Source organism: Catharus ustulatus, chromosome 6, assembly GCF_009819885.2.
Source record: "Catharus ustulatus isolate bCatUst1 chromosome 6, bCatUst1.pri.v2, whole genome shotgun sequence".
Classification (NCBI taxonomy): domain Eukaryota; kingdom Metazoa; phylum Chordata; class Aves; order Passeriformes; family Turdidae; genus Catharus; species Catharus ustulatus.
Genome location: NC_046226.1, coordinates 23,245,364 through 23,267,917, shown reverse-complemented (window position 1 = coordinate 23,267,917; position 22,554 = coordinate 23,245,364). Strand labels below are relative to the sequence as shown.

At 43.8% G+C, this 22,554-nt stretch overlaps 1 protein-coding gene across 6 annotated transcripts in view; it reads left to right on the top strand.

Moving 5' to 3' along the window:
- The first annotated feature begins 4,662 nt into the window (after positions 1–4,662).
- The window catches only part of GPATCH2L (G-patch domain containing 2 like), a 33,621-nt gene continuing 15,729 nt past the window's right edge, over positions 4,663–22,554 (top strand). For 2 of the 6 annotated variants that reach the window (XM_033062086.2, XM_033062092.2), the window contains exons 1-8: positions 4,663–4,729; positions 5,183–5,505; positions 5,615–6,285; positions 12,484–12,548; positions 16,965–17,141; positions 17,513–17,592; positions 19,658–19,725; positions 20,522–20,561. In XM_033062086.2, the coding sequence (XP_032917977.1) occupies positions 5,627–6,285; positions 12,484–12,548; positions 16,965–17,141; positions 17,513–17,592; positions 19,658–19,725; positions 20,522–20,561 (1,089 nt within the window). In that variant the 5' untranslated portion in view covers positions 4,663–4,729; positions 5,183–5,505; positions 5,615–5,626. The remainder of the gene's footprint in view (positions 4,730–5,182; positions 5,506–5,614; positions 6,286–12,483; positions 12,549–16,964; positions 17,142–17,512; positions 17,593–19,657; positions 19,726–20,521; positions 20,562–22,554) is intronic. The other 4 variants (XM_033062088.2, XM_033062087.2, XM_033062089.2 and 1 more) reach the window with 4 other exon arrangements.

Here is a 22,554-nt window from a genome sequence, read left to right as displayed (position 1 = left end):
TCAGATCAGCACACAGTGATATTGGTGGTGTTGGGGTAACCTATGTCACAGGAGCATGTGATGACTCATTTTTCCAGGCCCATGGGAATCACTAATTTGAACTGTTACTGGCTTCTTTGGCAACACCCATGGAATGATATGACCCACTCTGTAAGGGAAGGACACAGAGCTGTCTCTGCAATTGACTGATTTGCTTGAGCTTCTGCATTGAAGTTCAGGGTTCTCTGCATGTCATTTTTTCCCTTCACTCAGCATTTCTCACTGTTGCCAAACTGATAATCCTCAGTGATGTTGTGAAGCCACCTATCCTAGTGACAGTGAAATTCTTCTCCTTTTTCATCATATTTGGTAGTACTAAAATATTCTTAATTATAGTGGCATGCCCAGTTGCTCAGAAAGGGTAACTGTGAGGTTCAACACTAAAGCTGTCACTCGATCACTTTGCATGTTTTGTACCCAATGGTACAAAACATGGGAAAAGAAGCTGAGCTCTGTAAGTGTGTTTGGATTGTCCTCCCTAGCTATGTTTTTGGGGCTGGTATTTACTGACTGTTGCCTTACACACATAACCAGAGCCTCCATGACAGCCTCCTCCTCTCCTTGCCATTTTCATCTAGCTTTTGTCACTGGGCTGTCCATGCTGAGCCAGCCTGGCATTGGTCACCTCACACAAATGTCCACGTTGGTGGACTAACATCTTCAGATGAGAGCAATCCAAGGCAGACTGTACCAGCTCCTGGGGAGTTCCTAGGAGGGTCTTGACATGTGCAGAGCCTCCCAGATGCAATTTCTGTTACTTTCAGGTGCTGTTTCAACTTGGACTTGGGAAACTGGGCTTTGAAGGCATCTGAGGGAGCATTCTTCCAAGACAAGTAGACACAGCTGATTAGTCACACCAAGATGCTGGCGAGTGTTTGGCAAACATGCACAGAAAAGGTCTCTCCCTTTGGCCAATGTACACCTATTTCTGGTAAGGACTGGATCTCTGAGAGAAGGTACATCCCACCACACCCACACAGCTGGACCAAATTGACAGCCCAAGATCTTCCAGTGGGCAACTTGCAACTTGACAGTCAAAGTCTTCAGAAACTCCTTCCGGGTGGTGGGGCAGGAAGGAAGCATGGCAGTACAGCCTTGTCCACCGTGCACTTCTCCCTCCCTCGCTCCCTCCCTCCCTTTCAGCCCTGTCCTTTCTCAATACCCAGGAAAGATTAACTCCTCTTCACACACCAGAGAAAGTTATTATCATTAATGAAGAATTAAAAGAGAGTGATTAATAAAGGGCCCTTATCTGGCCATGAGGAGGAGGCTGGACAATGGAAGGAAGATGGAGAAAATGAAAAACAATAAATATGAAGCGTAAAAGGAGGCGAGCACTGCTCCCACTTGTTAGATCGCAGCTGCATCTCCTGAGGGGGGAAGGCTCCAAATTGCTAATTACTGCCTCTGAAAAGACCTCGCTCTGATATGTTTTCTGCTGAAAGGTTCCTATTAATGAAGCAGCGATGATGCCGTTTCCCTTTGACTTGCCTTCAATTCCCTCCCTGAGCTTCCTCCCAAGCCGGGAACAATGAGGCCCTGGGAGCTGGCGGCTCCCACAGGCCTCTTGGAGACTAGGCCGGGGGCAGCCGAGTGAGGGGAGCCGAGCCGGCTGTGAAATATGGAGGGGGGAGATAAGGCAAAGACAGAGGAAAGAGGCTCACTCCCAGGAGCCCAGGGAAAATTTGCAGTTATTATGAAGGAGATGAGACAGATTAAAAGCCCTTGTGTTCTGCGCTGCCCTTTTATTTAGTGGCTTCATCTCTGAGATGAAAGAAGTTGGAAATGACTTTCTCCGCATTTTGCTGCAAGAAGCTTCACGGCACATTTTTTGACTTTATTCCTCCCTTTGTCTCTTGTCCCCTTTCTGTCTCTCTTTTCCTTTTAACCCCTGGAAGGTTTTGCTGAGAAGTGCCATGGGACCAGGCAGAGCATTTGCTGGGGTAGAGCAATGACCCTGCTGCTCTCCCCATCCTACTGGGCTGTATGGCTCCCACTGCCCACCGGGGAGGGAGCTGGGCCAAGGCCACGACAAGCAGAGAGCATCCAGCCAAGCTTCCTCTCCTGCTTGCCTCAGAAATGTCCCTTACCACTAACACACCCTCTCCTGCCTCCAGGCCCAGCAACAGTTCGGAACGGGTGACCGCAGCGGGAAAAACCCCACCCTTACAAAGCCCATTGATGGATAACAATCCATGTGGGATAAGAGTGATGAACATTCTGTATCCCTGGGGCACTTAATGAGCAAAATTACAGCTAAAAAGTAGTTCCCATTCAGGCAACCTACAAAGTGCACAGAGAGTAAACAATTTGCCAGGGATGTGGGATGAAGTTGAATGTAGATTCAAAATTTACTTTTGCTGACCCATGTCAGGGTGAACCTTGTAAGATTGGACAGGAATACAGTAAACTGCCCAAAACCAGATTATCCCAACTGCTTCATTATATTTCTTTAACTCCTATTCAAAATTTTCTGATTTTTCCCCATACACATCAGTGCTTCTTTGTGGCACCCTTTAGTTCTTGGGACTCTTGCAACTGCAAGAGCACTTTCATCCTGTCTCTTGCTCTTGCTCTATCTCTCTCACAGAAAACTGACCCTGTGTACCAGTATGTTATATTTACTCAGGCCAAATGGTGACAATATCTGCAGAAATTTGGGTTTGAGTGTTAAATGTGGAAAAAAATAATGGACAGGTGAAGTAAAATTTATACCAGTTGCAAAACATTTTGTTGACCTACAGAAACGGCAGAGAACTAGTTGGGAAATGAGGGGAAAATAAGAGAAATGAGAGTGGGCATCTGCTTCCATGTCCCCAGGACATCTGAATACAGGATTTCTTGTACACAATTGTTTGTCTGGTTTGTTATCCTGCCTGGAATGGCAGCCAGTATCTAGCGCTTGAAGTGAAAGGGTAAGAAGCTCTGAAGTGATGTTTACAGAATAACCTTCCCATCAGGGGAGTTTCTCTCTAACCCAGACATTTTGTAGCTGTTTTATATCCTGAAGCATGAAAAAGGATTGCAGCAGTGAAACAGGATTAGATTTTAGGAGGGATTTTCTCTCAGATCTAAGAGTAAAAAGAAAACTCCTGTATTGGAAATAGGAAACTGGAAGGGAAAACAAAATGCTGCTAGGAAGTAAGTTGAGTTACTGCCCCAAAAAGGGTTAAAAAACCAAAAGGACAGAATTTTACAGGCAAATTGGTACACACAAAGTAACTTTAATCAAGTCAGCTATTGGAAATGGGATTTAAAAAAATCTACCTAGTGACTTTTCTTCTTTTAATATTTATTTTCCAAGGAAATAATTGAGAACTACAAGGAAATGAAAATGTTAACATGACAGCTCTGACTGGCATAAAGGACTGGTTAGATAAACAGCATGAAGAAAGTTCACCAAAGCTAAATTAAACTTGTCCTATTGGGGTGTAGGAATCAATGGCAAACTCAAGGATTCAGTTATTTTTGAAGCATCTTGACAAACTAGGGAGGGTGCCAGAGGACTGAGGAAGAGCAAACACAGTGCTGGTCTTTTGTGGGGTGGGAGCAGGGAGGCAGCAGTGGTCTTGGCAAATATCATCCTTTCAGAGTAACTTCTCTTCCTGGCAATGTGAAGGAATAAACAGAAATGGGGAAAAAAAGTAAGAACACAAAGGACAAGAGATATGTGAGCAATAGGCAGCAGTATATATTTATAGAGAATAAATCACATTGAAATAAATCTGATTACTTTCTTTTGATTTGTTTTATAAAATTAGTGGAGAGAATACCTATATATATACCTAAATAATATAGATATGGACTCTGGCAAAACCTTTGATATGCTGCATTGTAAAACATTACATGAAAAACGAGCTAGTATTGGCTTGATTTTGAGTGCAGCTATGTCGGTTAAGAAAACCCCAAACACCCTTCTGAAAAAAAACCCAAAAAACCCCAACCAAACCCAAACAAAAAAAACCCCCCTCTCAACCCCCACCCAAAACCAAATAAAAACAAACGAACAAAACCCCCAAACAAACAATAAAAAGCCCCCACACGACCCAAACAAAAAATCCCAGAAAAAAAATCCCGAAAACAAAACAAAACAAAACAAAACAAAAACGACGATGAAAAAAATCCATTCGAAACCCCCTGAAGACGCATCATGAAAACTGAGAAATAAAACGGAATGTTCCGCAAAACTGCATGGTGGCCGGTTCACACCTATCTTTATTCTGATGGCTGCTGGTTATGTGTGAACTGGAATGGTGGGAAAAGAGATGCGAGCCTTAAGGACGGGGAGTAGCACTGTGAAGTTTAATTTAGGATGCACACAACTAGCGTGGCAGCAACGCAACGGAGGAGTTTGGGTACCAAGTTTATTTCTTGTCCATTAAAAATAAGATACGATAACCAAGCAGCTAAAGGTTACGTATATGGCGAGGGCTGCCCCGCTGGCAGGTGAGGGATCCGCAACGGCTCCGCTGGCGGCAGCAGGCACAGCGTAAACACAGAGGCAGGGAGCTCGGCGCGCCGCGCTCGGAGGCGGGCCGGGCGGCGGGGCGGGCCGGCGCTGGCCCGGCCGGGCCGCCAGGGCTCGGCGGCGGCGCGGCGGCCCCGCCCGCGGGCGGGGCGGGCGGAGGAAGTGGCCCGGGGAGGCCGGAAGCGGCGCTGAGGAGGGGCTGGCGGAGCGGGGCGCTGGCCGGTGAGCGGGGTCGTGGGGCGGCCCGGCAGCAGGCTGCGCGTCCGGGACAGTGAGGGCAGTTCTCCTGGCTTTTCCTGGTGAAGCTGGGGGCTGTCGGGCAGGAGCTACGGCGTCTCCCCAGAAGAGGGAGTTAGTGCGGCCGGGTCGCTGAGGACTAAGGGAGGCGGCCTGCGGCAGCGGGTGGTTCACCGGGCTGGGGAGCGCGGGTGTTTCTGAGCCCGGTGGGGAGAGAAATCCCACGCCTGCAAGGCAGGGGTAGAGAGAGGGGTGTTGTGAGGTGTGGGTTTTGGCCGGGACTTCGGGATTGGCACACTGACAGCCGTGAGGTGTTTTTCGGCGGTAGGCGTTGGGGCTTGGTCTCGTACACCCTGATCTAAGGAGCCCAGGGTACCGCGCGCCTTCCTTTGCTGCTGACTTGCAAACTACCTGTTTTACCATCTGTTTTACTCCCAGCTTTGCTGCTTGTCTACTTTTTGGAAGACTCAATCTGTTTGTCAAGCAGACTGACCCTTCTTTGTGGCTTTACTGACACCGGGTAGCAAAAACTAGTTGCAGGCTTCCATACCGTTTGGGATGTGTAATTGAGCATGCTGCTTCAACACAAACGATGAACCTTAAGGCCTTTTCAAACACAGAGCACTCAGTCCAGCTGCTGCAGGAGAGAGAGATCTGTGCAGCCATGACTAGAAGAGGGATTTAACTCTTGCAAAAAGAAGTGAGTGTTAGCCCAGGAAGTGGCAGTTGTCCTGCATTGGGTCCTCCCAGGTAACTTCAAAGTAAGTGTCTAACTCCATTAATGTTACAAAGGCTATGGAATACTACAGTCTAGTGGTGTGTTGTTAGCAGTATTTATGTCTAGTGCTGATTGTTTGTTGTCATTTTTAGTAGGCATTGCCAATGGATGAGCTGGTGCACGACTTGGCCTCGGCTTTAGAGCAGACTTCAGAGCAGAACAAACTGGATGAGCTATGGGAAGAGATGGCCCTGAGCCCACGGCAGCAGCGGCGTCAGCTTCGCAAGAGACGGGGTCGTAAACGACGCTCAGACTTCACACACCAGGCAGAACATGCCTGCTGCTACAGTGAGGCCTCAGAGTCGAGCTTGGACGAAGCTGTCAAGGATTGCCGTGAGGTGCTGACAGCTAATTTCAGTGACTCTGATGACATGGCAGTGGTCAAACGACATCCAGCTCTTAGTGCCACCCTGAGGAGCAAGCAACACTTGTGGCATGAGTCAGACTCCTTTACAGAGAATGCACCCTGTCGACCTCTCAGGCGCCGACGGAAAGTCAAACGTGTGACATCAGAGGTGGCTGCCAGTCTCCAGCAAAAGCTCAGGGTGTCAGAGTGGAACTATGAGAGGGGCTGCAGGTTCAAGTCTGCCAAGAAACAGCGTCTTTCACGCTGGAAAGAGAATGCTCCTTGGACATCATCCAGTCATGGCCTTTGTGAATCAGGAGAGAACAGGCCCTTCCTCAGCAACGGGGGAAGGAAGGAGCGGATGGAGTGTGAAGCTGATGATCAGAAGCAGGGTTCAGATGAAAACATGTCGGAATGGTGAGATCTCGGTTTCTTCCCTGTGCTAGTCAGATGGCCGCCTTGCTTGTAGCTGCTTGTGCCTTGCTTTTTGAAGTTCTTAAAATTATTCAGTGCTGCTCTCTTTTTGAAGATGAGAAATATCTCAACTGCTTCTAAACTGTAGATTTTTTCCAAGTCTTTCCTGTCAGTACTGTATGATGACCCAGAATGCTCCCTTGAAAAGTTGGCAAGCTGATAGGTTTCTGGCTCCTGTTACACAAGGAGTCCTCTGAAATGTCTGTGGTCTTGCAGCTACAACGTGGCATGCTTGTGGCCTGTAGTTTGGGGAGTAAACCCACAGCTGGCACTTGTGTTGCCTGATTGATACGAACTGATCTCAGTTTCTTGTTTTCAGCATTTACTATAAGTAGTAGTCGATAACAGATCTGATCTCCCGTCATAGCTGCTTGCCCTCTGTGCAGGTACTGTGTGAACCTGAGTCTAACCTACCTTGCTTGCAGTTCTACATTTCTTCTCCTGATCTGATCATCAAAGCCTAGCTATGGGGAGAATGTGGTGAGGTAATGAAGAAGTTGAAGGGAACTTATGTTACTTACAGGATAAACCAGTGCAAGCGGTGGAGTCTGATGTCCTGATGTCCAGTTTTGGAGAATTTTGATGAATTTGTGTCAGAATCACATACAAGGGATTAAAACAAGACATGTAAATGTCATGGTCTAAATTTGTGTTGCCCTTGGGAATTTTTTTTCCCCAAGTCTGACCTTTATTCTCTCTGTCAAAGGCTTGGGATCATAAAACTGCTTCTGTCCAAAGAGATTTGTCAGGTGAGAAAAGAGGCAGTTACTAAGAATCAAATGGAGGAAATTTCTTAATGAATGGCATACAAAAAGCAAATGTGATTGCTGGTTTTCTAATTATCATTGTGTAAGAACAGCTGACATTGAGGAGACATTTAAAACAAACAAAAAGTGTTCTTTTTCACAAAACATGAGCTCTGGAACTCTACTGCAGGACATTTTAGAGGTCAAAATTGAAATACATTCAAAAGTGAGATGTGGAGCATAGGTATATCAGGGGCTGTTAAACATTACAGCCCAGATGAAAGATCCTGCTCAGGAACTCCTTATATTTCTGACTTCTAAAAGCTAGAGGAACATACAGAGAAGTCTGCATTTGTCATGTTCTCATGTTCTTTTCTCAAGCACTGTAATAGTCACTATGAGAGGGGAGTGGATTTGGAAAGTCTAACTCTTTGATACAGTATGATTGTTCATATGTTGAGGTTCAGTTAAGTGTTGTGACAGTCTAGCTCCTGCAGTTTGTCAGAGTGGACAGGTAACACTTCATTATTACTGCTTTGTAGATAATAGCTGAAATTGCAGACTTCTCAGTGGTGTTTTCTGGGACCCTGTGAAAAGCTTAGGTTATAGTAAGTCCTCCCGGTGGTCCAGGGAACCACTATTGCATTTTTACTGGGTCAGTTGTGATTTGTAGCATGTAACTTTTACAATGTGGTGACTTTTTTCTTTTAAGAGTGGCTGTTGCTATGAAGTGGGTGTGAAGAGGGGCTTTACAAGAAACTTGTGGATGGAAGCTTTGTTACTGGTTGTTAAAGTAGTTTTATCTTCTCAGAGCTGTTTGCTAGTAGTCCAGGAAAAGAAGTGTGCTAAGTAGTTTCTGAATAGTGCACATCAGTGGTGATGGACTGAGAGATACCCTTACTAGATGCAGCACGGATGGACAGTGTTCCTTGAGTTGTTTTTTTTTAACACCAGTCAGAGTCTGTTCCATCATGTTAAACTTGAACTTAAACCAACAGGCTTTCATCCAGCCTTTATTTGTGCCAGCCTTGAAAGAGTAAATAAAGAACTGTGTCCAGACTGCTACTTGAGGACCATGCTGGGAGATGGCTTTGTTCTGTCTCAGTTGTCCCTTGCTCTCAGACTAATTATTGTGCAAGTGTATGCATCAAATGACACTTACCATCTGCTGCCAAATCCTTGGGATTCTCTCTGGAAAGCTAGTGCTTGGAATATTTGACCTCTCCAACACCACATGTGTGATCTGTGCTGTGACTCACTAGGGAGGGCCACAGTTGGAGCGAGGAATACATACAGCCCTCTTCACTGCAGAGTATCCCTCGCAGCAGTGAAGGATCATGCCTTGGTCTCTACTGCTCTAAATATAGCACTTTGCTGCCAGCAGCACAGTGAAACTGGCTGTGGTTGCCTCACTCCCACTGTGCTCTAGCTGTTTTTTCTGGTACAGTAAGAGAAGTACTTTTCACAAATGTATGACAAGGGCATATCCTGAGGAAGGGAGAAGAACATTGGATGCCTGGGAGAGCAAATGGTGTGGTTGTCATCACAAGCTGATGGGACGAAAGGTGACTGATGCTACTTGTGGGACTTGGAAGCAATCTGTGGTGATCTGGTGATTTACAAAACTTTCATACTGAACAGGTTCCACTACTGTTCACTCCTCTAATAGTAGGGAATGTGATAAAATGAAATGAGTTTTCAGACAAACTAAGTTGTGTATTCAGAATGGATTTTTTTAACCTTATTTTTCCTCCCCTACCCTGACAATTTCTTTGGTTTGTTATGCAGGAATGAATCTGTAAATGCAGAAATATCCAGTATTTTTTCTGCTTTCTAGAAGGCTTCTTATCCTAAGTCAGGTCAAAGACCTGTTTATTCAGTTGATAAACTCCCATTAACTGAGGAAGTCTTGGATATGGGTTCTTAATGGGGAAATGTTTTTTTTTCTAGCTTACTTGTGGGACTATGTCCAGTCCTTTGCTGGAGGAAGATGAGCTGCAGTACTATAATTCAAGTGTGCATGTAATGAAATCTTGGAAATTGTTTACCAAACATGGCAAAAGGTGAACATAAATTGAGTGAAGGATGGATGTGCAGGAGCACGATAAGGAAATGATGATGGTTCTGAATTGGGTAATGACATGACCCAATACCTGATCTATAAATAATCATGAAAATAACAAAGGAAACAAGTGGTTTTAATTTAAGCATTCATTTGTATATTTGTACAAAGGTGGCAATTAGCTGCTAAGACTGTTAAAAGTAACATGCCTTTCTGTTCCTAAATGTTTTGAGATTCCCTGCAGCCATAAATAAACAAAGGCAAATTATATATTGAGTGCTGAAGTTTTTTCTCTTGTTGATCTAAGCTGAGTACTTCCAGAATGGTCTGGGTTTGGGCAGAACAAGCTGTAGTACAAGAGCTGTCTAAAAATCCTTTTGAGTACTGTATTTACTTGTGAAAGATATGCAGTTGGTCTCATATGTTTTCAAGTAGAAGAACTCTTACTGTGACTTTTTCAAACCTGGCTGTGAGATTTCATTGGCTTAATGCTGATGCATTGTGCTTTAACCTGAATAGGCAGCTCGGCTCCAAAAAGCCACCTGCTCACTCCCCTGCAGGGTTGAGGGAGGAAAATGGAAAAGTAAAAGTGAGAAAACCCTCAACTTTAGGTGAAGTTGGTTTAGTAGCTAAAGCAAAAGCTGCGTGTGTAAGGAAAGCAAAATAAGGAATTCACTACTTCCTATCTGCAGGCAGGTGTTCAGCGCTCTCCAGGAATGCAGAAGTCCATAATTTGTAACATTATTTGGGAACACAAACACCACAACTCCAAAGGTCTCTGGCTTCATTCTTCTTTTTCCCAGCTTTTATTGCTAAGCATGACATTATATGATGTAGGATGTCACTGTAGTCAGTCAGGGCTGGTTGTCCAGCCTGTGTACCCTCACATCTTCTTGTGCACCCCAGCCTGTTTGCTGGCAGGGCTGTGTGAGACACCCATGGCACTGTGTAAGCGCTGCTCAGCAATAACTAAAACATCCCTGTGTTATCAACAATGGTCACAAATCCAAAAGATAGAACCAAAGTGCTACTATGAGAAAAATTTTAACTCTTAGCCAGCCAAAACCAGAACAATCTTCTGGCCCGAGAATGTGACCATCGCTCATCCTGAATGTCCAGTCAAGTTCCTTTACCATTTGGAAGGGAGCTACTTTGATGACAGTCTGCAGTTGTATTCATGAGTCTGGCTAAGCTGATGAATTGGAGGCCAGTCTCTCCATAAAAGAAAAAAATTCCTCTCTCTTGGAAGGCAAGTGACAAAGACAGAGTGTTCTGCTTCCCCTCCTTCTCCAGCCCAGCCTGACCTTCTGCAGCCCCTCGGTGCCTCTTGTTTTCTTATTTTTATAGAAAATCAATATCCCTCCTGACACAAACAATAGCTCAGGCAAAAGAATAAATGGGGGAAACCTGAGATCTCTGTCCATCACCTCTCAGTTTAACTCCCCCAAACTATTTAATTATAAGCATGCTTTGCTCCAGGTGTTTGCGACAGTGAAATTGCTAAATGAGGACCATTTTAACCAAAGATTGGGTGATCAATAACACTCTATAGCAGTAGCTTGTCGGATCAATAGCATTCATTATTTCATGGTTAAGGTAAGTAGCCTCCTTTGCAAGTGGAGGTCATTAATCAGTGCTTACTGGACCTGCAGAAAGGTCTGCATAGGAGTCTAGTTTGTGTTCAGCCCTGCAGTGCAGAAGAGGTAATGAAGAGGGTGAAATCCCTGAAAGTTTTTTCCTTAAAGCACTGGCAGTGATGCTTATCTATAAGGAACGAAAGAGCTCTCAGTTCAACAGGATTCTTAAAGGACTGTTCATATGACCTGGATTCTTGTCAATGCTTTTTCCTTTCTCAGGCACTTTTGCTCTGAGGATGCTAAAGCCCTTATGAAGCAATCACTTGGTCCTTGCATCTGCAGCTTGTGAGGATTGTTTATCCAAGCTATCAAAAGGGAAAGCAGGCATGCTAAGAGATTGACCCAGGGTCATACAGTGAGTTGGTAGGAGAGCTTGGGATGAAACAATTACTTCATGGTTCTCAGTCCTTGGCCTTAATTGCTATAGTGTATATGTGGGAGGATGAATGCATGGCCAAGCTTTGTAATGCATTAATTCGGAATTTGATATTCACTTACATGCTGAAAGGTGAGAATGCTGTACAGATTGTTCATCGTTTAACTATAAATGACCTTTACACAATGATGAAGATGCAGAGTTTTAGATATCCAGCATGATGAGTTAACTTGGCTGTACTTTAAGAGTGCATTTTCTAAGAACAACAATATGCTCACAAATTTGAGTTTTATTCTGTGTCATTCTTTGGAGTGACATATTTTGTGGTCCCTCATCATTCAGCCTTATGAATCAAGGGGTTTCCAGTTGATACTGGTCTCTAGTGTGATCAGGTTTCCCTGGAGAAGAGGCATCCAGAGATACTTTCAACCAGCTTTCCCTGACTGAAGACTGATTCTAGTGCTGACTTACACCTGCTGTTCACATCTAGGGTCTTAGTGCTCAGGGAGTAGGCAGTAAGTAGTTTCTACTTGTCCTAATATCTCTCAGAGGAAGTATTGCCTGAAGTATCCAAGGAATGATTTCAAGTCAGTGTTAAAGCTTTCAGATGCTTGGGACTGACATGAACATATATTTCTGCTACAAATATTCATCTAGCTTTGCAGTCAATTAATGGCTTTTTACACATGAATTTCTGTCTTTATTCTTTTGTTCAAGAATGAAATCTCCTCTAACTGCTTCAGCAAATGCAAAGCATGCTGTGACAAGGTTGTGTTCAGCAACAGCAAGTCAGGCTGTGCTAAGGTATTTAGCTGGAGAGTTGTAGATGTTGCAGCTGCTCTTTACTCCATATAAAATAAAAGTTGTGGGTTGGGGGAGGCTGTTTGTGTGACAGTGTAACATTTTTGAGGAAAAGGAGTCTGAAGTAGAAAACTTAAGAGGGTTTTCAGTAGCTGTTAAGTGACCCAAGGACAGAGTTTTTAACTGCTTTTAATTTCCTGGTGAGTATTCCACATGATGCCTTAGGTAGGTTATTAATTCTAGTACCCCAGGCAAATGCCATTTTATTAATTACTTCTTGATAACTTAGAACTAAACTAGATACGGGATTCTACTCTTTTTCAAGTGATATAGCATTGATAAGTCTTAACGGAAAGCAGTTACGTTCTGTTCTAGAGTTAGTCATGTATCTGAAATTCAATTTTTCTGAGACATGTAAAGCATTTTGGTCTTGGAGAAGCTAGTAAAATGTAGTAGAGTGATTTTTATATTGTGCCTGTTGCAATTGTAACCATGTTTTTTTTTCTGTTTTTCTTCCAGTGAAACCAGCAGTGTTTGCAGCAGCAGTGATACTGGCCTGTTCACCAATGATGAAGGCCGCCAAGGTAACAAGTGTCCTGTGATTTTCCTCATGCGCTGCTAGGGAGTTCCTTACTTTCTTTAGAAGTGAAAAGAAAGATCTATATTTGAAGAGACAGAAACAGAATTGTGTGAGGAAAAACCAGTGGCAGGGAGTGGCTAGAAGTTAAGAAATGAGGGCTACATTATATAATTTTCATAACACTGTATTTTTCCTGATGAAATACTTTTTATATCGGATCCATAATATTTGCTATATAAGAAGCTACTTTTATGGAAAGGCACAGACATACAGGAGGAATTTGAGAACTCTTCATAATGAAAAAGCACAGCTTATGGTTGTTTCTGTAGGTGTTTTAAGTGTTGTCTACATCCCATTAGTGCCCAAATATGTTAGTTGTTTTCTCTATGGCAGAAAGAGAAGATGGGAAAAAAATGACTTAATACTGACAAGTCACCTAATAGACTGTGCTAAGAAGATGATGGTTACACGTGATAGGTTTTATTTCTTTAAATATCTGTTCCTCCCTTGCTCTTGTGTGCATTAGTTGAATGTGGTGTTTTCAATATCTGTTGTAGAAATGGTATCTTAGGAGTTTTGAGTGTGAAGTGCTATCTGGTTTTATTTATCAGCCACGGCACAGTGTTCAGTTGGTGGGGGATACGGCAGAAGCAAGTGTGAAATAGGTTGTAATAGGCACATAGGCATTGAGAACTATTACATTTGGAGCATATGGAATGTGACCCTAGAGACCTGCAATTCTGTGCACTCTGATTCTGTCACATTTCACAAGCTAAGCTTTGGATGAGGTCTCTTCTGGGAATGTATGAGTGCTAAAGGAAGTAGCACCAGTAGCTCAGTAGGATATGCTGCTTTCACTAGCTTGTTAATGGCCCAGCTACCTGTGTGAAGCAGCACAATGATAGCAAACATGCTTATGTGTTTTTTGATAGTATTTTAGGCTGTAGGACCAATCTATGATCTTAGGGGAGTACAAAACTTTCCTTAAGAGTAGGGATTTCAAATATCAGCTTTGACCATTGCTGAAAAATAACTGTTTCCAGACTCTGGTTCTTCAAAGGCAACAGAAAAGTAGAATCTTTTGCCCTCTCTTTTTACTGATGATTGTTCAGGGGGAGCTGAAATTAGTGAGCACTTGTATATCAGATGATGAAGCAGAGTGGTAACTGAAGTGTTTTACTTCATCACCTGAGACAAGATTGATGGAGACTGGGTAGTGTACAGTAGTTTCACGAATACAAGCCGCACGGATTATAAGCCGCACCCCCGGTGCCTCGACAATGTTGCTGTCTTTGTCAATAGATAAGCCGCACCCCGAATATTAGCCGCACTTTCGTTCGTCGCGAGAATCCGTGCGCAGCTTTCACAAATTGGCCAATTAGTAACAGGATCGTGGCATAGCGGGGTTTACTGGCTCGGGGCGGGGCCAGGCAGGCTCGGCCCGCTCATGGTTGCCGACGGGGCCGGGTGGCCCAGCTCAGCGCCACGGCTCGGCGGGGCTGGCCGGGTGGTGCTGCCGCCGCCGCCGGGCTCGCTGGCCCCCCTCTCCCGTCAGCACCACCCTGCTGCCGCGTTCGCTCGCCCAGCTGGCAGGGCTGCCGCCGCCGGGCTCGCCGCCCGCCCCGCTGCCGCGTTCGCTCGCCCGGCTGGCAGGGCTGCCGCCGCCGGGCTCGCCGCCCGCCCCGCTGCCGCTTTCGCTCGCCCCGCTGCCGCTTTCCCTCGCCCCGCGCCGCGCCTCGCGAGCGCCGCGCCCGCCCCGCGCCGCTTTCGCTCGCGGCGGCGCTTTCGCGAGCGCCGCTTTCGCTCGCCCCGCCGGCAGGGCTGCCGCCGCCGCCACCAGGCTCGCCGGCCGCCCCCTCCCGTCTGCACCGCCGCCGCGTTTCCTCGCCCTGGCCGGCACTGCAGGCCCCCGCACCGCCGGGCTCCCCCACGCTGCTGGCCCCGATTATGCTGGGCTTCCCCCGCTGCCAGGCAGCCCCACCCGCCGGCCTTCCTGCTTCTGCCATGCTCCCCTGCACTGCTAGCCCCAGTTCTCCCGGGCTCCCCCGCCCTGCTGGCTCAGGCTCTGCCGCCCGCCCCCCACACTGCTGGCCCCGCCTCTGCCAGGCTTTCCCACCTCTGCCGGGGCCGGCCGGGCTCCAGCTTGGCTTGGGGCTGCCGCGGGCTCTCACTTCCGTGTTGGCAGCTTTTAGAATTTTGTTAATAGATTAGCCGCCCCGGAATATTAGCCGCACTTCCGGGTTTCCACCAAAATTTTGGTCAAATTGGTGCGGCTTGTATTCGTGAAATTACTGTATATACATACTTTTCTATATGCTTGCCCTATATACTTGCCCTGATTTTTTACCCTGTTTTAGACATTAATTTTTGACTGCTACTAGAAGTAGGATGCTCAATATACAGGAACGTGTAGAAATATGACTTAGATAAATTAATAAAGTCCAATTACAGCCTTCCCTGTGTAGGTAAGAGAACATCCTTGTCATCAGGCCTCTCTGTTGAAACAGTTTGTACTGTGATAGCTTTCAGATCAAGATGATGTAGCTTACAGTTATGTTAAAATGGTTAAAAATATTATTGCACTTTAGACTAAATAAAAAAAATCCCCTTTTCCTTTTTTTTTCCCTTGACAATTCTCAGTCATAAAGTAAATAAAAAAAACCAACAACTTTCCATGTCAGTGAGATGGAGTGAGCACTTTTTTTTTTTTTTTTTTGGTCACAGATCATCACCTTATAAATAGTTTTCCAGCACAATTCCACCCTGAATAATGGGAAATTTAAGCTGACAGCATTCTTAAATAAATGCAGGTTTTTTTTCTTCCTTCTTTTGAGGTTGCATCATGCAATATTTGTGCTGTTGCTAATTAAATAAATTGTCTTTGCAGCTGCATATACCAGCACACTTCTATGAGCAGAGAATGATCCTAGTTCATAATTTTTTTTTTGTTTTATATTTGTTAAATGCATGGGGATCTCTCACAGTGAGAAATTACTGAATATTAGCATATGATGCTGATTGTTAAAGTTTGTCTTGTGAAAATAGTGATTTGAGGTATGGCAGGGCACTACGCTCATAGACCCAAATTTATAGGAGTAGTTTTGCACAATTTAGGACCTCTTAGGAGAACTATCCAATGTTCTTTACAGTAATTTCACGATTATAAGCCGCACTGAGTATAAGCCCGAGTATAAGGTCAGCTTGATACATGACAGAAAAAACAATATCAGAGCTTTGGGATAAAGTATTCTGGCTGTCCTACCTGTTGCTGATCAGAGTTGGTTTTGTGCGTTGCTTCTTCTGTTATGTGCAAGATTGTAGCATACTTACTAGGATGAGGTTTTTTTACTTTCTTGTATTCTTTTGTTTTGTTTTTCTTTGTTTTTCTTTTTTTTTTTTTCCAGCAGGATGTGTAGGTAGACATAATGGTCTTTGGTCAGGAATAATGTAACTCAGTGAGCAAAGGAGAGTGAGTGGGGATGCTTGAGTTGAGAGTAAATGGTAGGCAAATGAGAATTTTCCCTAAGGTAGGCGTGCCAGTTTTTTAAGGCAAGATGAAGCACCTTGCAATTACATGGACTGTTTGTGAGTTGGGCTGCTGAAATGCTATGTGTGTCAGGTTGCTTGCTCTCTTCCTGCTTTTTTTTTCGTGTGCTGCTCATATGCTACTGCTCTCAGGAATTTGTGGCCAGACAGATTTACTATGAACAGTGTCTGATGCAGTTCAGTTTTAGACTGCACCTGCTTTAACTACAGTGACCCAGCTCCATGGAGACTTTGGTCGTGTCTTCTGTTGCTGTTGTTTTAGTTTTGCAGAGGGTTTGTAGTTCTGAGAGATTCTAAGAAATTTTGATTGAGAGCAACTCACTGCATGGTTAGTACTGACACTCACAGTGACCATTTCTGATAGTTGTGTGTTTTTGTCTTAGCTGCTGTCTTAGGAGACTAGGGGTCTTTCTCATCAGTATGTTTCTTTTGCTTAGTCTGTGAACCTGGTCTTCCCCTCTTGTGAAGTGTCTCCTGTGACAACCTATAACATGTGCCAAATGATTGGCCTCTACCGGTGTCGCAGTAATTACTTCAGAGAAAGAGCTCTGCATAAGACATCACACAACACTGAACTAAGGTTGATGAGATGCAGTAGCAACAGAGTGCTAAACCTGCCTTAGGCAGGTCTATAAAGAGGCTTTGTTCTATAGGGAAATTCTGGAGACTGATGAGTTGGATAGTTTAAAGCATTTAGTGAAGCCCCATAGTTACTGAGGATCATTGAAACAGAATACAAATATAAGGCTCTTCAAGAACGAATTCCTAATGAGACTTCAGCTGTTTCACATTCAGGTATGCCTACTTGTATTTTGAGGGACTGTCACAAGGTATGTTGATGTTATTTGTGGCTAATTTCATCCTATTTCTTTAGGAGATGATGAGCAAAGTGATTGGTTTTATGAAGGAGAATGTGTTCCAGGATTCACTGTCCCCAACCTTCTTGCCAAGTGGGGAGCTGATCACCGATCTGAAGTGGAGAGGATTGACTCAGGCCTGGACAAACTCTCTGTTTCCACCTTCCTTTTGCCCTCACGGCCAGCTCAGAGAGGTGAGGTCCATATGGAATAATGTTTGAGAACTTTTAATAGGATGGCAAGAGTAGATTCTGTTCATAGGTGTTGCATTTAAACTGGTGTTGGTGATGTTTTGGTATTTTTTTGAAGATCCAGTTAAGAAAAAACTGTACTATCGGTGAATTTACTGAAATAGTCATGCCAGCTGCCCACTGGCAGTCTTCCTTTTTTTAAAAGTAAGGGTTTGATTTGATTTGTGAATAAATCGGCAAATCTACGTCTTTGAGACTGAAAAACAAGAGACAGAGGATGTGATTTGATTACTGAACTAAGGAGTTTTCCTGGTGGTTTTGTCAGGAAGAATCTTCTGTGTTCATTGTTCAGTTTTTCTGCATTTGATTTTCAGGATTTCATGCCCGCCTGAATCGCCTTCCAGGAGCTGCTGCTCGTTGTCTCCGTAAAGGTCGGAGGAGGCTGGTTAGCAAGGTATGCCCTTTTGAAAGATGGTAATTTTATATTTCAAATTCTGATCAGTCCTGATGTGCTATTCTAAGATACCATGTCAATTGTTTTCTGCAGAAACTGGTCCTGTATATTTTTTGTTTCATGTATTGTTTGATTTGTTTAACTGCTTTGACTGTCAGAAAATGATTGAGTGACTAACTGGATTTTAAGGCACATTTGGAGTGGCAAAGACAGCTGATCAGCACTGAAAGCATAAAAGGAGGCCTGAGAAGAATGACAGGGAGCATAACTGTCAAGAAGATTTAGACAGAATGTAGGGGAAAATGGTGATGGCATGAGACCTGTGCATGCTCATCTGAGACTACAAGGGCAGAGAGGTGCCTCAAAGGTGAAGGAAGGCCAAATTTTATATAGGGAAGAAGACTGATATGAATAGCAGCAAAGGAAGGTGGTTTTAGCACTTGCATTTTCAGTGGGAAGACAGGAGACTAAAAAGGTATATGCAGTAAATGCAGACAAAGCTGCCCAAAGTTATTGACTGGTTTTATTATACGTAGGGCAAACACCAAACAAAATATTTTGTTCTTTTTCTGATAGAACAATACTTTACAGATGTCTGTCTAAAAGAGAGGGCTACAGCTGGATTGGTCTGCATTGTGGAGTATTGAGCACTACTGTTTGTTGTAAAAAATGATTCTGAGAAGGAAGGTCTTGGCTGTGTTTGGCTTTTCTTTTTATTGTGATGTGCTCTGTGCTTTTGAAAACATTGCCATAAGTTCTGAACTGGCTGGCCATAGTCTGCTAACAAGGTGTGTTAGGGGGGCCTGAAGTCTAGAAGAGTGTGACAGCTGCCTTCTGTTCAGTCATACTTGAAAGATCCTTGTCTGCCCCTTCTTTCTTCCACTCACCTTGCTTAATTGTAACCAGCATTCAAAATATGAATCCTCAGCTGGCAAGAAACTGACTACGTAGGGTTCCTGAGGCCACCTGCAAGTGACTGGGCCTGGCGGCACACCTCTAATGATCCAAATGAGAAGGATAATATTTACTTGTTTAATTCATCTTCATCACCTTAAAGGGATCTTTGTCATTTGCAGCGGAGGTCACTGCTCCCCCTTCCCCATCTCTCTCGAAATTGTAATCATAAATAATGAGTTTCATTCAGAGCTCCCCGCCAGCGAGCTGCTAATTACCAAAAGTACGGCTTGTAATTTACACAGTAATAAACCGTAAATTTAAACATTATGGCACTTTAAGTTAATAATTTTCCTGCTGTAACAAATAGCCCATCTTTCACCCCTGCTGCTACAACTGCCCCCAAACTTCGAGTGTTTTTTGCCTATATACCTGGCACAAACGAACCTTACCTGTGAAAGACTTTTGCCCTCATCTTCAGCCCTTTGCTGAAATGCATGCATCTTTTTTGGAGGTAGTTTCTATGCAGATGTGAACAGCTGGTGCTTCAGGATGTATGTGTACGTGTGTGCCAGCATCGAGCACATACACAGGGCAGCATCTTGCAGGAAGCAACATGCTCCCAGAGCAAGTCCATTCTCCTAGGACCTACGTTTTCTTTAGTTGCTAGAGGTCCTGCTGCTGAATTGCTGCTTTCAGAAAGGGCAAAAGCATCACACTTTCCCTCCTTAATTTATTCACTGGTGATTGGTGACTCCCCACTGTTAATAGAACAGTATAGTGTCCTATCTCAGCCTGTTTCTAGCCCAACTGACCCCAGTAACATGCAAGGAAACACTTCCCAGCCGTCTCCTCTGCTCTCATGCGTTCTTGTGCTGCATACTTTGTTCCAGTCCTGTTTATGGTGTGTTCCTCTGCAAGCAAATATCATCACTAAAAATAATAAATAAGCCTCATAGATAAAATTGAATGATTCTCTGAATGATTCTAATTAGTTAAATCATCTCAAATGAAGTTCTAAAATGAAGGAGTAAACATGTTTAGCTGAGAGTGGGCTGGTAAGGAAAGGATGTAACCCAGGGTAGTAAGATTTATTCTTACTGGCAGCAGCAAGTTATTCTCTGCTCACTGGGTGAGAATTTGCAACCTTTTGCCTTTCTTTGTGTTTCAGGAGACATCCATGAGCAGTCTGGGCACTGAGAGGCTGGGTCATATTGTTAATGATCCTCGACAGAAAGAGTAAGGCCCTTAAGAGCTGTTGTATAGAACTTTGGGAGGGGAAGAAGAGCTCAACGATCCTCTTCCCTTCTGAGGGGGAAGAGCTGGGTGGACACTTAAGCATAACCTGTGGAATGGGAGACAGTATTCTACTGATGGGTTCTCTGTTTTCTTACCCATAATTGCCGAGTTCCCCTTTGTTATATATATATATATATTTATATATAAAGCTACCCAATCATGTAGGCGCTACTCAAATGCCCTTTTTTTACAGTCAGCATTTTTTTTTCATCCTCCTTTATAATGTGCCATTGCAGTAACTGCCAATCTTTTAGACATTAAGAGAAGACTGAGCCCCATATATTCATTTTTTAAAATGCTTCTTTATGGAACTGTACTATGGGCAGACTCCAGAAATGATGCTGACAAGGCAGCTGTGAAATTACTTTTTCTTTCTTTGGTGTTATGTCTGCTTCCCCATTTGTGTATTTAAATTGTAGTAAGCACTGGAAGTACTCATGGTGCTTATCCTTTGGCATTTCCCTAATGCTCTTCTGGGGAATGGGTAGGTGAGGAAGGCATGTCTTGACTGTAGTGCAGTGGGTCCAGCCTTCACCAGCTGTTGATACCTAATTTTCTTCCTTGGATCTGAAATTTGTTATTTTTAATATGATTCCTGATGATGTTTAATCTTTTTCCTTCTCTCTCCGTCTTTGTTCTTCCCTTCCCCTTCTCATCCCCAACCCTCCTTTTTTTCCCCCCATGTTCATTCCTTGGCATTGCTCCCACCTATCCTTTTGCCTTTGCCTCCTTCCAGTTTTTGGTTGCCATCCATGGGGAAGAGAGATCGCAACCAGGTAAGGTCACTCTGCTTTTCCTTTTTTTATTTTCTTGGTTTCCTTCTCTCTAGAAAGAGCACAATGCTGGCTTCTGATTTCCCACACACTGTTGCCTGTGCACTTGAGGTAAGGCAGTCCTATCCCTTCTCATTTTGTTAACTGATGTCTTCTGGGCTTTGAACACAATCCATTTCTCAGGCATTGTATTGTCTATTTAAACTGAATAGCTCAGGAACTCCTTTTATTTATCTCCCTGTTTCAGGTTAGTGTAGGCCATCCTTTCTGACAGTGAGTGGGAGGGAAAATGCCTCTTGACAGGAGGAGCTTTGGCCTCTCAAAATTCCATAAGAATTGGAACATTTTTCTCTTTTTAAAATGCTTTGTTTTGCCTTGTTTGGCTGAGGCTTCTACCTGACAGTCTCATCCATAGAGAAGGGAAAAAATGGTGAGCTTAAATTATGTAGTTAAATAGCAGCTGTAACAGGAAAATATAAGAGGTGATAAGCAAGAGAAACAGGTGTTCTTGTAACTGAAACTCTTGTGTGTGCACTTTTATATTCTCCAGTAAGTCTTTCTTCGCTTCAGTGCTAGGAGTTATTTTTTACTTTAAGATATAAAAGCTCAGGCTCTTAATAGCAAAGATCAAAAAAACCCCTCTTCCATTTGAGCAGTCATATTGTAACAGTGCTCCTGGCCATGCACACTCCTTTCTATTCCTATGCGAGTTGTTTTATGGTTGGTGAGCAGTAGGACTGAAATTTCTTTTACTGTTCAGGTGTCTAAAAATGTGTATATGGCAAGAAATAATTTTCAAGCCTTTGTGCAATTGTGTGTTTTCCATTAGTGAGAATATTTTACAGATTGCTCTTGTATTGGTAAAGATAAGAGTAACTACATAAGATTTAAAAGTAAGTAACTTTTGTTTGTCTTAAATGAACTTGAATCAGCCATTCCAGTAAGAGTCAGCTCCTGGTGGTTCTCCTGACTGTGCAGTTCACTGACAGTAAAAGAGCAGTCCCACTTGAGGAGGAGCTCCCTGATAGCAGCAGCTTTGTGGTGCATCTTTCTCAGAAAGGTGGAGGGTAAAGGTACTAGTACTGAGTTCTGAAGTTACAGATAGCTTGTATGATGAGTCCTGCTACAGGTGTGGATTGTTTCTTTGTCCTTATTTAAAAATGCATCAGTGGTCCTAGTAATTCAAGAGAAGTGTTCTGGAGATTGGTGTAGCACTTTGCAAAGCAGATGGAAATTAATTTCCTGCTTGAGATGTGAATTATAAATAAAGAGGAAATGCCAAATGGAAGTATAAAGAAGCAGGTACCCCAGAGAAATCAGTCTAAAACTTCTGTTTACATACTGAGCAAAGCTTGTTCCATGTGTTCTTTGACCGGATTATTCCGTTTCTGTGCTGACCATTAAAAATCCTGACCATTGCATCTTCTACAACAAGCTGTGTTGTGCAGGTTTGATGCCTTCAAGATTTGTCTAATGTATGTCTAATGGAATATCTTAGATTAGCCTGACCATGCATTGTTTCAAAAATTTGTTTTAAGCAGTTTGCAAAGACAACTTGTGAGGTTGGAGGTGTGTGAAAGGAGCAACTCACTTGCCAGGGAATGAATTGGGTTCTCATTGTGAACTTAACCTGGTGGATCTGAGTCTTCTAGAGATCTGTTTCAGTGATTTATACAACCCTTGGGAATACAGGAACTGCCCTGTGGAAAGTTCTGTGCTCGCACAATTCATAACAGTGACTTTTCTTCCTCTGCAATGTGAAGGTGGACAAGAGGCTTTCTGAAGGAGAAGCAGACTTTTTTTCTCATGGCATGCAGCAATACAGCACATATATTCTTAGTCAACCAGCATTTTTAATAATGCAAGTTGGAAAAGGAGTGTGCTGAGGCTGTCTGTTGTGAGAAGGTGGTTATGAGATTTGCTGTTTCACCCTTTGTGCTAGCCTTTTGTCTGAAGTGAGAGTCTGTTCTCATCTGGTCTTACCCCTTGAGGTGCC